The sequence below is a fragment of the Octopus sinensis genome, linkage group LG8 (genome assembly GCF_006345805.1).
Source record: "Octopus sinensis linkage group LG8, ASM634580v1, whole genome shotgun sequence".
Lineage (NCBI taxonomy): Eukaryota > Metazoa > Mollusca > Cephalopoda > Octopoda > Octopodidae > Octopus > Octopus sinensis.
Window position 1 is genome coordinate 90,483,137 of NC_043004.1, and position 18,342 is coordinate 90,501,478.

Sequence of the window (18,342 nt, forward strand, 5' to 3'; positions counted from 1 at the left end):
TGCAGCCCCTCGCTTCCCAGACCCCGGTCGAACCGTCCAACCCGTGCTAGTGCGGAAAACGGACGTTAAACGATGATGATGATGTGTCTTATTGTTAATATACTGCACTCTTCTGACAGTTTCTGGAGAGTTGTGTCCTGGTTCATTTCCAGCTTTTCAAGAACTTTCGTTCTGACTTCTGCATCCTTTTTAACAATAGGCGCAGGAGTGGCTGTGTGGTAAGTAGCTTGCTAACCAACCACATGGTTCCGGGTTCAGTCCCACTGCGTGGCATCTTGGGCAAGTGTCTTCTGCTATAGCCCCGGGCCGACCAATGCCTTGTGAGTGGATTTGGTAGACGGAAACTGAAAGAAGTCTGTCGTATATATGTATATATATATATGTATGTGTGTGTGTGTTTGTGTGTCTGTGTTTGTCCCCCTAGCATTGCCTGACAACCGATGCTGGTGTGTTTACGTCCCCGTCACTTAGCGGTTCGGCAAAAGAGACCGATAGAATAAGTACTGGGCTTACAAAGAATAAGTTCCGGGGTCGATTTGCTCGACTAAAGGCGGTGCTCCAGCATGGCCGCAGTCAAATGACTGAAACAAGTAAAAGAGTAAAAGAGAAAAAGTCCCTGAACAAATATCAAGCACTTGAACGAGTCTGGAGTTAGTTGAACCAGTTTAAATCTCTCGCACTCTCTCTTCACTCTACCTGCACATGTGGTAAAGTCTTCGTCATCACTTTACTGTCTGCTGAACAACGTCTTTTCACTAAACATCCTACATAAAATTCAATTGTGTCTGAAATTTGTCAGAAACTTTTTTAGGTAAAGTTCCAGTATTTTTCATGCTCTGTTGTCACCAGTTTCCTCAGAATTAGACATGTTTTCATTTCGTCTGTCCAGTCTTGGCATACTTTTTCCAAAATTTCTTCAAATCTTTGGTAATATGCCTCGAAAGTGATTCCTTCTTCCAGGTCATATTTAAATTCATTTAATGAATTTGCTACATGGTCTGGCAAAATTGTATTTTCCGGTTTTGTTACCAACTTCATTAGTTGTAACATCTGTAGCTGTAACATTTGTTGTTGTTCTTGTTTCCTTTGAGTTGTTGCTGTTTTTGCAACTCAACTGAACCCCCTAACAAGTTTTCCATCATTTTACTGATTTTTCGTAAAATATATACAACAAAAATGTTTGTTACTCCTCTATCAAGTTTTTCATTTCTCCATGGGAAAAATGTTTTGACATCATCTGCATGAATTGTTTATTTCTTGTGAAAAAAACTTTTTTTTCCACATTGTCCGCATAATTTTTTATATCCTCATCGCCACTGTTATAATGTGGATCCTCCTCTACATGTATGTTGTTGTCAGTGTTGTAATATTTTTGTCACCACTAATATGTTGTGGTGGTATTCCACATCTTTGACTCGTCAGTCATGCTATCGCTGATAACTTCAGAAGACAATGACTTTGAAACATCTATCTTGACGTTAACTTGAACTTGCTTGTATATATCACATAACTGACACTACTCCAACTGAGAATTCGTACAATGACTCTACTACTACTAACAACTGACTGTCTGACTTTGTAGTGGCTGGTTCATACCACTTTATGTGGGAAGGGGTGTACCATTTTCACTACGGTGCTAGTAGTGTTGATGTTGGTGATGGCACTAGTGGTTCATGATGGTAGTGTTTGTATTGTTTGGTGCTGGTAATGGTAATGCGGTTGTTATGAGCATGCTGATGATTGAGTTCACGATGTAGGTGAATGAGTAATATTGACAAAGAGATGGTGACTGCCTGAATGAGTGGTAGTGATGAGGATTATGTTGATCCTAATGAGGAGTTACGGGTGGCATTGGGCAGGTATATTAGTAACAAAACTTCATAATTTCATTATGTTCACTTTCAGGTTTGTCAGATTATGCTGAAATTGTAGAAGAGGAAGGTGACTACAGTATCCCAGATGGTGAGTTCAACTGTTAATTTTAGATGAAACTTCATCCAACTCACACATACACCCATGTTTGCATACAGACACAACTTTTGCCCACACATACATAAGTAATAATTGTCTCTGCCTGTATCCTGGCCACATGTTACATAATTCAGTGTGTCAATATAATATTCTCTAAATTGTGACAGCATGTATGCATAACGTTATCTAATTTTTCTGAAGCATCCTACTATATGTATGTATGTCCTAAATATGGAATTGGTCTATTATGTATATATGGAAATTATATCTCTATGGCTGTTGTTCATTTAACACATTTAATATTTTCAATAATTAACTTAGGTGGCGAGCTGGTAGAATTCTTAGCACGCCAGACAGAATGCTTAACAGCATTTCGTCCGTCTTAACATTCCGAGTTCAAATTCTGCTGAGGTCGACTTTGCCCTTTATTCTTTCAGAGTCAATAAAATAAGTACCAGTTGACTACTGGGGTCAGTATAACCAACTTACCCACAGCCCTGAAATTGCTGGCTTTGTGCCAAAAGTTGAAACCAATATTTCAATAATTAATTTTTGAATTAGTACTGTAATCATTAGAGCAAGGAATCAGTAGAATTTGTAGATTGGCATACAAAATGCTATACAGTATTTAGTTACATATCTCAATATTCTGAGTTCAAATGCTACTAGGATCAACTTCACTGTTCATCCTTTTGATGTCTAATAAAATAAATACCACTGAAATACTGGATCAATACAATCACCTGTTTCTTCTCCTTAAATATGTGGCATTGTGCCAATGTTAGAAACCTCTATTATCATTTTTGGTAAATAGCAGTGATTTGGTAGAATTGTGAATGTTAGACAAAATGCCTTGCAGTATTTGTTCAGTATTTTGGTATTATCTTTTTTAGTGCTTCTAGTTAGAGGTAATAGATCAGTGGTTATAGGTAAGACAATTGGCTTATTGGATGGCAGTTCAAAGCCATTGCAGGCAAGTTTTTATATATATATATACTCTTTTTTTACTCTTTTACTTGTTTCAGTCATTTGACTGCGGCCATGCTGGAGCACTGCCTTTAATCGAGCAACTCGACCCTGGGACTTATTCTTTTGTAAGCCCAGTACTTATTCTATCGGTCCCTTTTGCCGAACCGCTAAGTGACGGGGACGTAAACACACCAGCCTCTGTTGTCAAGCAATACTAGGGGAACAAACACAGATACACACAAATATATATATATATATATATATATATATATATATATATATATATATATATATATATTACGACGGGGTTTCTTTCAGTTTCCAAGACTTTGGTCAGCCCGAGGCTATAGTAGAAGACACTTGCCCAAGGTGCCACGCAGTGGGACTGAACCCGGAACCATGTGGTTGGTAAACAAGCTACTTACCACACAGCCACTCCTGTGCCTATATGTGCATTTTTTATGGATTAGTGGGTTGAAGGCAGTGATATTGACATGGTCAGTGTTCAGCTTGAACAGCTGTAATTCAATATCTGCAGAAAAAAATATGTACAGAGACAGGACCGTCATGGTCACTGCAGGACTTGCAGGGCAAAGTTGATCTGTTGCAAAGAGGAATGACAGTTTAGTAGGTGGGCTTCAGTGAAGATGATTTGTAATTAGTTAATGGAACAAAGGTTGGAATAGTAGCAATAGACTTGGTTGGAGGAAAATATAGTGCATCTTATCTGTTGATCAGAGGATGTAGTGTGTTGGTTCTGAGTATAATACTAAATTTTCATTGTCTCAGTTCACCCAGTTGTGTGAAAAATGTGTCAGGTATTTTTGGTTGAAAATCATCTGTGATTGACAGGTACCCTAGAATGGGATATATATATATATCTCGCGTGGTCCTTAAGGATCCTTAAGCTTAATAAAAAGGGTTTAACTCTTAAACCAACCTGCCTGAGACTGTCCCTGGTTCATGATACAAACATCCTGTTTTTAACCCTTTAGCATTTAAACCGGCCATATCCAGCCAAAAATACTCTGCCTGTTTTATGATCAAACTGGCCAGATCTGGTCTCTCACACCAACCCTACAATATCTTTTTAAAAATTAACAGCTACCTCATCAAAATTTCATAGCTACAAGATAATGCAGGATTATTTCAAAACAGTGTGGATGAAGAAGCATTAATTTTAGCAGAATAATGCAAACACTAAAGGGTTAAAGTGTTCTAAATTAAAAACATCCAATAAAATTTTATGTTAATCAGAAATATGGATAACAAGAGGGTTAAATTATATCCCATGCAACTTTGCAGTCATAAAATTATTTCATCACCAACAAAATATTAGATAATTTACTTACTGATTGCTACTGTATTAATGTAATCTAATTATATTTTTATAATTTTTATATGTATTTGTATGCTTTTATATATATATATATATATGTATATGTATATATGTATATATATAAAAGAAAATATGCTGTTCCATGATTTGTCATGCAAATGAATAAAATCCAAAATGTTAAAATTCTTTATAGCACGTTTTCCTTGTTAGCATGAAAAGTTTAATTATGAATGAAAAAAAATTAATGTCAAAACAAAGCCCGTTAAATAATTAAACTTTTTCAACTAAGATATTATCAAATCATTCATTTTATTCTGATAAATATTCTTTATTACACAAATATTCATAGACTTCTCTGTTCAGTGTGGCATTTTTTTTTTTTGTATCTTTTATCTTTTGGGGTCTTTTTTCTAGCTTTCTTGTATTTAAACAATTTCACATTGAATAAATTTCACAAGAAATTGAGTTATTTGTAAAACTTTTAAAAATTATCTTGGATTTAATAAGGTTGTGAACATTTATATTTTAATTTTATGTATTTTATTTTTTCAATTTTATATTTTATTTAAGCTAATTGCATTTTATATAATGTAGTTGTTTCTTCCTACAACTTTTAATGATGGAAAGTTATTACTCTATAACTGAGTTATTTTCACACACACACACACACACACACACACACACACACACAGAAATGAGAGAATATATGTGTTTGAATGTACACGTGACATATTGAGATTTGTGAGGAAGGGCATCCATCCATAAAAACCATGCCAAAACAGACAGCCTGGTGCAGTTCTTTGGTGTGCCAGCTCCTGTCAAATCACCCAACCCATGCTAGCATAGAAGACAGATGTTAAATGATGATGATGATGGATAAAATCATCCAATAAAAATTGTGGATTCTGTAAGTTGCAATGCAGGTTTATCCATCTGAGAGGACAATAATTCTGAATAAGAACTGAGGCATATCTTACTTGTGTTTCCTTTTTGGCATGGTTTCCAAAGCTGGATTCCCTTACTAAGACCAATCACCTTACAGAATGTAGTGCGTACATTTTTTCAAGGCACCAACTCTAGAGAGGTTGTCATGTCCCCAGTAAGACCTCAGTAAGGTTCTTCTTAATATCATATTTTACTAAGTAAACTGGGTACATTTTTTCATGGCACCAGCATGAGAGTGGTTACTCTCTCCTCAACAAGAATAAAGGCTCTTCTCACCTACATGTCTCTGTTCACTCCCAAACAGCTTTACTGTGTATCCTGGGTGCATTTATAGTGACACCAACACTAGTGGAATTGTCTTCTACCCTGTAAAACTAGAGAGTCCCCTATCAGTGTGTTTGTTTTGTTCCCTCGAGGCTCCCTTTGTAACTGAGGAGCAGAACACAAGAGAACAGCAATAATAAAAGAACAAGGAAGGGGCAAGAGTGTGATGGTAGAAACAGAATGATAGTGATAAGAGAGTAGTAGAGGGGCTGAGAGAGTGAAGGATAATGAAAGTAGAGGATAAATGGTAACAGTGAATGATAGATGTTGATACCAGATAGCCTGGTAGGGTGCCAGGGAATATAGGAAAGCTGGATAGTATGTGGAGTGCATGCAAATCTGATGTGATACTCCTTATACACATATACATACACACGTATATACACACACCAAAGTGTAGTAAATATTTTGTTTGCCTATGAAGTAAAATTCCTGAGCTTTACCATTGCCATGTCTTTGTGTTCAACCAAACTCTGTCAATTCTGTCTTCAACTGGATTCCTACTTGATATCTCAGGTGAAAATCTATGCGTTTCTCGCCGGAAGAAAGATACTAAGCGTGAGTTAATCGACTAAGCATGGTTTTCGTGCTTTTGTTCTCCAAGAATTTGGAGCTCTTTGAGCACTGTCACCGAAATTGGAATTTTACATTTGCCACACACTATTAGTATTGAATCTAGCATGTTCTATTTTGTTAGTGTTTCCAGTTAAAGAAAGAATTAATAATAATAATAATAAATGAATAAAGTTACTAATCTAGTCACAAACCTACCTTTTGAGGCTTACAATCAGGTATATGCAAAAAAAGAAGAAAAATACTAAAAAAACAATGCATGGTATTGGAATTGTTATTTGAAACTAAATGTATAAGAAAAATGAAAAAAAAAAATATTCTGGTAAATTCTTGATGCTGCAATTAAACTGCCATGTTATGAGAATGTAAGAAAAAGCATGTTTGATTTGAAACACATCTTACTAATATTAACTGCACACAATATACCTGCACATTGTGAACATTAATATAAAATTGCTGTTTGATGATAGTTAAGCATTAAGCAGACTAAAGTTTGAGATTAAACTGTGTGTATCTGAGTGTGTGTGTGTATGCATGCACATGCGTGCATATGCCTTGCATCACAGCTGATAATGAAATTAATACGCTTCCTGGTTTTGAAAATATGACATAGCTACAGCACGTTATGAATCTTGGTAGTCCTTAAGTTTTTGATGCCAAGGCTAACCCTGGGCAGCAAGCTAATTAATACATCTGGAGGATTAAGAGGAAAATGTTTTCCCATCAAATTTTATGACACTTTTAATGGCGCAGTTTTAAAAAAAATTCATTTGACAGCCTAGAAAGAAATGTATATATATATCTCATCTACAAACAAGTTGGTGTTTAAGAATGTGTTTCAGTAAGTGATAATAGGTGGACAGAGGAAAAAAGCAAATTTCACCAAATGTAAGCAGTTTGATTTTATATTGAAAAGAATTTTATAACTGTTTAGGTGTACTAGTTACCTACTTATAAATTTTCTGTGAAAGACTAAACATCTACCTCAAAATCATTTTGATGTGTAACATTAGCTTACTGGTCATGTTTAGGTTTTGTGTCAAAAACCTTGGTACTACCAATTGTAATTAATAAGGAATATATGGTACTCAGATGTCTTTGATATTTGTATTTCTTATTGAATTTTTTTATTTTTTAACTGTTTCACATCCATTTTTCCATGTTATCATTGATAGGGTGGATCTTTTTTTTTGTTGTTTAAACAGTGTTTTTTCCATTACAGCTAAGTGTTTTTTCCCCAACCCCTTACAATGGACCACTCAAATATCAAGTAGTAGTGAAATTAGTGGTTAATTAGGCAATCTGAGTCAAGCCGGTATTTTTAGTTAGCGCTCTAATGTTCTCTGCATTAGATATGTAGGCAATATTGTTTTTCATGCAAATAGCATCTCTGAATTATTGTATTTCTAAATGATGTACTTTCCTACTACTAGCCTTTTACATTTATGTAGTGTAGTGATTCTTTCATCACTAATTCACCAAATAGTGGGAACTTTGTTTTCCTGATGAAGTCAGAATAGTACTGAAACATGTACAGAATTGTCAACCATACATCTCCAAAACTTTTTAAAAATGGAAATGATATTCTTCATTGATGAATGTTTTTTTCTCATCACATTTATTTCTAGCATTTTTTATAATATACTTAATATGTTAACTTTAATTTACTGGTCAGAGTAGTGCCCCAGAGACACAACATAATGGATGTAGCTGCAACTTGAATTTATGGTCTTGAGGCTAGCAATCCAGCTCCTTTCACTTTCCATTCAGTGTTATATTGAATACCATATTAGCTTTTGACTTCTTCAAAATGAGTGATGTAGTAGAATCAATGTTGGCATATTCTGTACATGGAATCTTAGAAAATTAACATAAATAGATTGTGAGACACACTGATGCAATAGATAAATAGATGAAGGGATTATAGATATAAGGATCGGACTGGAGGGACTATAGATATAAGGATAAGTTAGTGTTAACATTTAATTTGCAAATCGTTAAAAACCTAACTAGAAATAAATGTGCAGTGAATAAAAAACCCTGAGTTAATGGCTAATATCTTCAATTTTTCCATAGGTATGAGGGAAGAGAGGCAATAATTCTTAATATGTTTGTCTTATTCTTATCTTGTCAATGTAGCATATCCTTCTCTCACAAATTATGATTAAATAAAACAAGGTTACAATTGGTATGTGAAAATGTGGGTGGTCGTCCTCATCATTTAAGATCCACTTTCCATGCTGTCATGGGTTGGATGGTTTGACTGAGGACTGGCAAGGTTTTTACAGCTAGATGCTATTCTAAACGCCAACCTCCCCAAAAGTGTAGTAGGTGCTTTTTACATGTCACACTGGTGCAGGGCCCAGCCAGGTGGCACTGGCATTGACCACACTTGAATGGTGCTTTTTACATGCCACCAGTACTGGCATTGGCCACGCTTGAATGGTGCTTTTTACATGCCAGTCTTGCGGCACTGGCATCAGACACGATGATTTCACTTGACTCAACAGGTCTTCTCAAGCACAGCATATCACCCAACGATTGAAGGGTACTTTTAAATGGGTTGGTTATGTGACACTTGCATCAACCACGGCTATGATCTCACTTGGCTTGCATATCTCCAAAGATTTCAGTTGCTTGTCATTGCCTCTGTGAGGCCCAACATTCAAAGGTCATGCTTCCCCACCTCATCCCAGGCCTTACTGGTTCTACGTCTTCTACAGGTTCCCTCCACTGTTAGGGTGTGACACTTCTTAATATAGCTGTCCTCATCAATACACAAGACATGACCATACCAGCACAGTCATCTTTCTTGCACACCACATCTGATGCTTTTTATGTCCAACTTTTCTCTCAGGGCACTTCCACTCTGTCGTGTATGCACACTGACATTACACATCCAGTGGAGCATACTAGCTTAATTTCTTTCAAGCCTGTGCCTGTCCTCAGCAGTCACAGCCCGTTTCACTGCCATGCATCATACAGTCTACTTTTCACTCTGAGTGATAGGCCTTTTGTTACCAGCAGAGGAAGGAGCTCTCTGAACTTTGCCCAGGCTATTCTTATTCAAGCAGCTACACTTTCAGAGCATCCACCCCCGCTACTGACTTGGTCACCTAGGTAACAGAAGCTATCAACTACTTGGTTTTGTTTTTTTTTGCCCCTGTGCATCTACCACACACAAAAATAGTTAACTTTCCTTTGATATTGCTCCACTTTTTATGTGTCCATAGCTTACACTGGGTACATCTTAAGGAGTTTCTACCTTTGCCTTTTCTACAGATCGAGCAGCAGAGCTATCTACCTGAAGGGACTAGTGATTCTAGCAATCATGTTGGCCTTAGATACTGTCTGTTTTAGCATCATTACCTATTCTTTATGTGCTTTTAGTAGGGTTCACTCTGTTGCAAGCCTTCAGACAAGCACTCCAGCCCCACTTCAGTTTTCTTGTAGATGTTCAAACTGGGCATCACCCACTCTCTTTCTTGCCAGTCTGAGAGTGTGGCCTACAAAGGTCATGGGTTAGGGTTACAATTTTATAGACAAGAAGAAAGGATTATAATGAGGATGGTGGTGATGGTTGAGGGTGTTTCCATTATGTTTCTTGAGTAAGACTCATAATACTTTGTTATAGTCTAGATATCTGGCAGGTTCCACTCCTGAATCCTACTCGAGTTATTAACAATTGAAAGAGGCAGACATATGTCTTACGCACGAAAAACATGAAAAACAGCAACAACAAAGTCAACAAAGCTGTGTTGTTAAAATCATTCTTGCACAGAAAAATTGTATGTAAAACTACAGTAAGAAAGAAAGATCTAGAATAATGTATAATAAAGAGCAGGACAAAACTAAAAAGAGGAGACGGGGTGAACATGGTGGTGGCTGGTTTGTTTGGTTTCATTTCTGTGGAGTTTTTCTGCAGCAGATAATTGGATGTTGATATAGTTCACTAGAAACTGTCTTCTGTCTCTCTCTCACACACACAACAGTTTTGTTTTTCAAAGACATTTTTTCTCCCATTCTTCACATAAGTTTTAATCCAATTTTCTTGACTGCTTTAATGCATTGTCCCCACCCCCCACTCTTTTTTTTTTTCAGTCACCCGCACACACTCACACACTTTTTTTTGAGGGTGGGGGTATATTGTAGATATTGTTACATTACCCATAACTTGTTATATTTCGAATTATTCATATACAGACACTGTAGATAATGAGGAGCACAAGAATGCTATACTTGCCTTACGTTCTTAATATATTCCCCCTTTCATGCACAGCATACATAAACATAATATTCTTATTTCTCTCCTCACACACCTCTCTCTCTAATTCCGGCACACATACTCAGATATCATCATTCAGTCTCATTCTCTTCCTCTATACCAGACAGCTCCATTGTTTCCTAAAACTTGTAATCTGGATGAGCCTCCTCCATTCAAAAAGTTGATGTCTGCTACAAGCTCTTGCCTTTTCATTTCCATCCCACTATCTACTCTCACCTACTCAATGCTCTTCCTATTATTTACAAGGCCAGTTGGGGCCATACCAATTCATCTTGTCTGGGGTTTTTTTTTTCTTTGTAAATGCAAAGATAAGAAATCACCTAGATCATTCGTACTGTCATTGACTAGAGATGCATGAAGCAGTGTTCATTAAAATATAGGGATGTACAATTTAATTTAGCATGTTTGTATACACTCACTGCAGAAATTGTCTCGGAAGAAAAATTCTCCTCATAGACAACATATGTGACTGTGTATTATTTGTGGCTTAAACATAAGAACTGGCTCTATGAGCAACAGATTTAGTATCTGTTGCTGATGAAGTACAATGATGCAGAGATTTGTGCTCTGCATTTGGATGATGTCAAAGTGGTAGATTTTCATACATACTGTCTTTAAGAATTTTTCTCCTGGAACAGTTTCCACAGCAAAAGTCTTTCCAAGCTTTAAAGTATATGAACACTTTAACCCTTTAGTGTTCAGATTATTCAATCAAACATAATGCTTATTGATTCCCATTGATTTGAATTAATCATGCATTATCTCATATCTTCAAGATCTTGATGGTGTAATTACTTAATGTAGAATAACATTGTATGGTAGGTGTGAGAGCCTGGATCTGGTCAGTTTGAACATAAAACAGATTAACTATTTTGGCCGGTTTAAATACTAAAGGGTTAAATGTAACTGTACACACACACACACACACACACATCATTAATATTCAGTTACATCTCTTTACATTGAGTTCAAATCCCAACAAGGTCATTGAAATACCAGTGAAGTGCTGGAGTTGGTTAAATCAGTTGACTGATCCCTACTCTGTAGATGACAGACAAATTAACCATTTTTTTAAAGGATTTTTGAACTACACCGTTTGTTAAAATATTATTCATGAACCCTTGAAAAGTGTTTATAAAGGATTCTAATCAAGTTCAAGGAGAAGGTGTGATGTAAAAATCATACCAATCACTACTAACACACTCACATCAATAGTTTAATACTTAGTAGTGTTTATGTTAGATATAGATTATGTTTTGATACTGATTGGTTGATTGATTAATAATTGCATGTTCAAAATTCAAATATTGCTGTCTTTTTTTTTTATTTTTGAGTAATAATAATTTATTTTATATGCAACATTGATGTTACAAAATTGATGCAAAATACAGCAAAAACAAAATGTAATGTATTGAGGAGGTGGTGAAGCTATATCAATTTTTGGTTGTAAGATGACTGTAAGGTAACACTGGTGAACAGACCAGATGGTCAGTGGTTCAGATCCAACCACCATTATTGTATTGTGTCCCTGAACAAGACAAAGCTCATTTAAACCAATTTACTTGCAAAATTTATAAAAATACGAAAACAGACTCTACTCTTATTTAACAATTGAGTTCCATTCTTACTTCAGCCACCTAGAGTGTGTACTGTTGTTTAGCTCTGGTTCAACTCTGAGCAAAAGTGTTCTGATCACAGCCATTTCATCTCTTTTAAGACTGTGAAATTATATTATATATCCTTGGCCTTACATACCGTAAATCCTCGAGTATAATCCACATTTTTTCCCCAAAATTTAATGGTCTAAATCCCTAGCGTGTACTATATACGAGGTTAAAAATGAAAAAATATTTTCTAAGCAATGTCTGAGTTTCTATTTGCTGTCTGGCTATGTTTATTCAGACACATTTTGTGATGTCGGGCACGAAAATACCTTAAGCTAAGCCTGAAAGCAATAAAGTCATAAAAGAATCATCTATAACTTGCAGTAAGTAACATTTATTAAATGTTATTACTGTTATTTTCTGCAAACAAAATGCACAAAAAAGCTACACGTTTGCATTATGTTATATATACAATAATAATAAAGGACGTTACCGTATACATTTTGGCAAACCAAGGACGTTATATAGACCTCCTTGACTCAAGTTAGAGAAGAGGTGCGTATTATACACAAGGTTTAGGTTTTTCAGAGGTACAGCCCCCTAAAATTCCCCTGCGTATTATACTCAAGGGTGGACTATACTCGAGGATTTATGGTAAATCAATAGAGTTCAGTTTAAGGAATATTGTAATGGTAGTTTTAGCAGGTCAAGTGACTGTGTAAGGTTCTTGTACTGGCTTTGTATGTGCTTATGGCAGTGGTATAATGTGATTATCTCATTTGAAACTAAGTTTCATTTTCTATTTTCATCATTTATTTATTTGTTATATTAGGATTTATTCCCTCCTCATTTAAAATGGCTTGTGCTATTGATTCTTCTTTAAATTTTCCTTTGTTTAATGAAAACACAAGTGAAGTGATCTGACATTTTAATTAAATCTTTAATTTTTTTTCTATAAAACTAGTTATGTGTTTAATACATTTTAAAAATATTTTCCATCATGAATTTTCTTTGTTTTGTTTTTAATTGAAGAACATCCTTTTGTTAACTGCTTTAATATTAGTGCAAGTCCCTGTGTGGGGGGAGATTAGCAGAATTAATATAATGTTAGACTAAATGCTTTCTAGCATTTCGTATTCTGAGTTCAAATCCTGACAGCCAATTTCACTTTTCGTTTTCCAAGTGTCAATGGAATAGGTGCCATTTAACAACAGGGTTGATCGCCATCACCCACCAAATGTCAGACCATATATACTCTTTTACTCTCTTACTTGTTTCAGTCATTTGACTGCGGCCATGCTGGAGCACCGCCTTTAGTCGAGCAAATCTACCCCGGGACTTATTCTTTGTAAGCCCAGTACTTATTCTATCGGTCTCTTTTGCCGAACCGCTAAGTAACGGGGACGTAAACACACCAGCATCGGTTGTCAAGCAATGCTAGGGGGACAAACACAGACACACAAACACATACATACACATATATATACATATATACGACAAGCTTCTTTCAGTTTCCGTCTACCAAATCCACTCACAAGGCATTGGTCGGCCCGGGGCTATAGTAGAAGACACTTGCCCAAGATGCCACGCAGTGGGACTGAACCCGGAACCATGTGGTTGGTTAGCAAGCTACTTACCACACAGCCACTCCTGCACCTCTGTTACAAATTAATAAATCTGTATGTACAGCTGCACACGCACACATAGGTGCAAACATGGGTGTGTAGGAAGAAGTTTACTTCCCCAAAACATAGTTTCATTTTCAGTCCCACTACAGAATACCTTGGGCAAGTGTCTTCTACAACCCCAGGCTGACCAAAGCATTTTGTGTGTCTGTCTGTCTCTCCTTGTCTTGACATCATGTGTTAGTTGGAAATGATTTGTCAATGTCACACATTTCCAATATTCTGTGAGAACATGTCTAGCCATGGGGGAAATATTATCTTACTTGGAAACAGGTGATGGTTAGCAACAGGACAGGCATCATGCCATAGAAAATCTGCCTCAATAAACTATGTCCAGTGCATGGAAAAGTGGGTGTTAAAATATATATTTCATTTTTCCATACTTTTTTTTTTTTGAATGAGTCTTTTTCAGCACATCATCAAACTACTTGTTCCTAACCTTTGCCATTTCCTTCATAAGGTTTAACTTCCTGAGGTCAGCTTTCAATATGTTTTTTCCCTGGTTTTCCTTTTCTGCAAACTCTTTCCACTTGGGTCACTTAACTCTTTGCTACACAGGCTGGCACCCTCATCAGTTCACTCTTCTCTTTTTTACACATCTGATTATTTACCCAGTTCTCTCAATGGCATCCTTCAAGGCATTGCTTGCTTCATTTGCTTTTACCTTTTGCACTGTCTCTGCATTCAGTGCATAATTTTTGCCAGCCATCAACATCACATTCAACACACAAATTCAACATCACATTCACCACACAGTTATTTGTAGAACTGCAAGTGCTAGCACAAATTTATACAATCCTTACTTATAGTTTACTCTTTTACTTGTTTCAGTCATTTGACTGCGGCCATGCTGGAGCACCGCCTTTAGTCGAGCAAATCGACCCCGGGACTTATTCTTTGTAAGCCCAGTACTTATTCTATCGGTTTCTTTTGCCGAACCGCTAAGTGACGGGAACATAAACACACCAGCATCGGTTGTCAAGCAATGCTAGGGGGACAGACACACACACACACACACACACATATATATATATATGACAGGCTTCTTTCAGTTTCCGTCTACCAAATCCACTCACAAGGCATTGGTCAGCCCGGGGCTATAGCAGAAGACACTTGCCCAAGATGCCACGCAGTGGGACTGAACCCGGAACCATGTGGTTAGTTAGCAAGCTTGTGTGTAAAACTTACATCCATTGTCTAAATAAATGTACTGAACATCTTAATTAAATTATATTGAATACCATTTAATAATACAATATACACACCAAATATAACAATTAAATAGCTTAATTAAATAAGCAAAATAAGCATGCAATCATCTCATTCTTACTCTAGTTGCTACACTTTCTGAACACCCTCCTTCACTGCTAATTAGGTCACCTAGGTAACAGAAGGTATCAATTATTTCTGGAGCTGTCTGTGCACTTGAAAGAAATTATCTAGTAGTGCTCTTAGTGCTAACTACTCCTGTGCATCTGCTAACTATGAAGTCTTTCTCTCTCAGACTGATGTAATCCCACAGCACCTCTTTTGTATTCAAATAATTATATTGCCTGCTCCACATGGAACTCCAGCTTACTCTTTTTCTGTATATTAAACATGGCCACATCCTAGTTGGGTGTAAAATCTTTCCTTCAAACTCTTCTCTTTGAAGATCTCTCCATTCTCAGCTTTGCCCTCCATGTTTGAAATTTCTTCTAATTCTTGGACTGATTCAGCTATAAGAAGCAGGCTTACGGAAGTTCTCACAGACAGACAATCTTAAACTGTTGTTATACCCTTGAGAATTATAACAAACAGTTGGTGGATGAGAATTAAACCCTGATGGACACTTTCTGAAACACTAACTTCTGCTCTGAATCCATTGCTAAATCACACCTTCTCTGTACATATCTTGTACAGCTCTCATAAGTCATTTGTCTACACTTTGTTTTCTTAGTGACCACCTGACTTCAGAGTTAGTACCTTGTTAAAGGCCTTCTCCAGGTCAGTGAGTGCGAAATATTGAGGCTGGTTCTTTTCTGAGAACTTCTCTTACAGTTGTTTCAAAGCTATCAATGGTACTTACCATAGAACAAACCCAAACAGCATCTCAGCCATACAAATTTTCTTAATGCAATTTAGTTCATCTGTTTGATGCCTCAGTAGTTACTTCTTTTTCTTGAGCATCTCCTTTGCCCTTGTATCAGTCAATAACACTGCTGCTGTGACTGTCATCTGATCGTGGCTGTTGCCAGCCTCACTCCGACTGGCCTCCGTGCCGGTGGCTCATAAAAAGCACCATCTGATCGTGGCCGTTTGCCAGCCCCATCTGGCATCTGTGTCGGTGGCACGTAAAAAGCACCCATTACACTCACGGAGTGGTTGGCATTAGGAAGGGCATCCAGCCGTAGAAACATTGCCAGATCAGACTGGGCCTGGTGCAGCCTTCTGGCCTCCCAGACCCCAGTTGAACCGTCCAACCCATGCTAGCATGGAAAGCGGACACTAAATGATGATGATGAATTCATAATGATACATTGCTTTGCAATCCAGAACACTTTATGCTTCTGACTCTCACACCACAGAAAATTGCCAAAATCTCCTACTTTCCATTTACCTCTCTTGCTAAGTACATGAAGCTTCTCTTCTTGTGACCTGAAATTGTTTCTTGCTCCTCTCCTTTTTTATACTTTCCATGTCTATCTTTTAGTTTTTCTGGTTCCATCAACTGTACCATATCATAACAATTGCTTGTGTTGGAGAGGATCCATCCAACCCATACAAGATTGTCACCTGTGTTCCTATGTCATCTCCTTTGTGAGGTTCATTATCTCAAGATCAGCTTTCACCGTTTGCTTCATTTCTCTCCACCCTGTACATGCCGTCTACATTCAATGCTCATTTCTCATTACCTCACTTCAAAAGACAAATATGACTATATTCTTTCTTAGAAAAGGTTTTTTTTTTTTTTTTTTGTTGCTTTATTTTTTGTTGTTGTTTACACATTTTATTATAAGTTATTACAACCATGGGTGCGACCTGCTCAAAGAGAACATTGCCATATAGTAGTGACCCGGCATGGTTCAAGAAGAGCTCCAAGAGGACATGCTGTGTCCTTTTGTGCTGCAGCTGGTGTGATTGATTGATCGATTGATTGATGGTCAAAAGATCTACACAGCTGATACCACTTCTATTGTGCACTGTTCCAATAACATAAGCATTAGTGGCATTGATGCAGCTGATATTACAAAATGACATGATTGTGTGTGTGTGTACAAATAAATATATATATGCAACAACATATATATAAACATACTTAAATTTGTTTTGTTTTTTTAGAAGTGTTGAATGTGTATTTTATTATGCAGACAAGAAAGTAATATTTTGAATGCAGTATTGCCATGAAACCAGCAGGAAAATTGCAAGGTGGTAAAAATTGTCAACAAACAGGGCTGTTTGATGACGTTTTTATTTCATCTTGCAAGTGTAATAATACCCAATTTTTCTGCTTTTTCGCGGCAATACTGTGTTCAAAATATTACTTTCTTGACCATATATGTATACACACACACACACACACACAATAAAAATAACAGCACAGCTTTGTTATGAATAAATGGGTATATTTAAATTGTATACAATGTTTTATAAGCACATTTAGTTCCATTGTGTAAACCTGAGTGGCCTAGTGGTTAGGGTGTTGGGGGGTCATCCGTCATAAGGATGTGGATTCAGTTCCTGGACCAGGTGACGTGTTGTTTCCTTGGGCAAGGCACTTCATTTCACATTGCTCCTGTCTACTCACCTGAAATAAGTACCAGCCAAGAGGATGTCTATAGAAGCAGATTTTTTTCTGTTTATTCACAGGAAACTTTTGGTTTACTTTGTTGCTATTCTTTTCAGTTTCATTTTTCACATTTTTAAAATATAGCAAAGATTATGGTAGCATTGAGCATTATCATTGGGTCAATCTGTAAAATCAGTGAGCTGGTAATGGCAGTTTGAGGTATCATTTCGTACATGATGTAAATTAACAGCTAAGGTTTAAACATGACTTGTATTAAACATATCATTCGTAAAAATTAATTTTTTTCACAAATGAAAAATAACCCCTCTAACAGAGGATCAACCATATATAAAGATTGTAACTGATATTACATTGGGTCTGCAGATGTGACACTTTCTCATTCCTGTCATTGGATTTTTTAATTTTTATTTTGTATTGTCAGTTTGAGCTTTACAAAAGTGTAATGTTTTGTGCAGGTGTGTGTGTAATTATTATATTTAATTCATTTTTGCTGTGTGTTTACATATGACTGTATACATGTATAATATTCTGTTTACTGTTTAAATTACAGCCAAAAATTATGAAATAGAGCGAGAATCCATTCAGCTTGAAGAAATCTTAGGCGAGGGGCAGTTTGGTGATGTGTATCGGGGCTTATTCTATGATAAGGTGAGTCACATCACTTATTGGTTTTATGAAACTTTTTTATGTCTCTATTGGTTTTAATACAATTAAAGGTGTTGTTTTGGGAAATCAGGATGAATCCACAACCTGTAGATGTTGTTTCAATTACACTGTGTAACATGATTTTTGCCCTTGGGTAGCAACTGCTATTTGCTTACTGCTAAAAAGTATGAAAAGTGGCTCATATTTCCTTC

At 36.5% G+C, this 18,342-nt stretch overlaps 1 protein-coding gene across 7 annotated transcripts in view; it reads left to right on the forward strand.

Moving 5' to 3' along the window:
- LOC115215232 (focal adhesion kinase 1) overlaps positions 1 to 18,342 on the forward strand; it is a 234,954-nt gene that overhangs the window by 162,771 nt on the left and 53,841 nt on the right. For 6 of the 7 annotated variants that reach the window (XM_036505581.1, XM_036505579.1, XM_036505583.1 and 3 more), the window contains exons 13-15: positions 1,906 to 1,962; positions 6,065 to 6,106; positions 18,036 to 18,133. In XM_036505581.1, coding sequence (XP_036361474.1) covers positions 1,906 to 1,962; positions 6,065 to 6,106; positions 18,036 to 18,133 — 197 coding nt within the window. The remainder of the gene's footprint in view (positions 1 to 1,905; positions 1,963 to 6,064; positions 6,107 to 18,035; positions 18,134 to 18,342) is intronic. The other variant, XM_029784463.2, reaches the window with a different exon arrangement.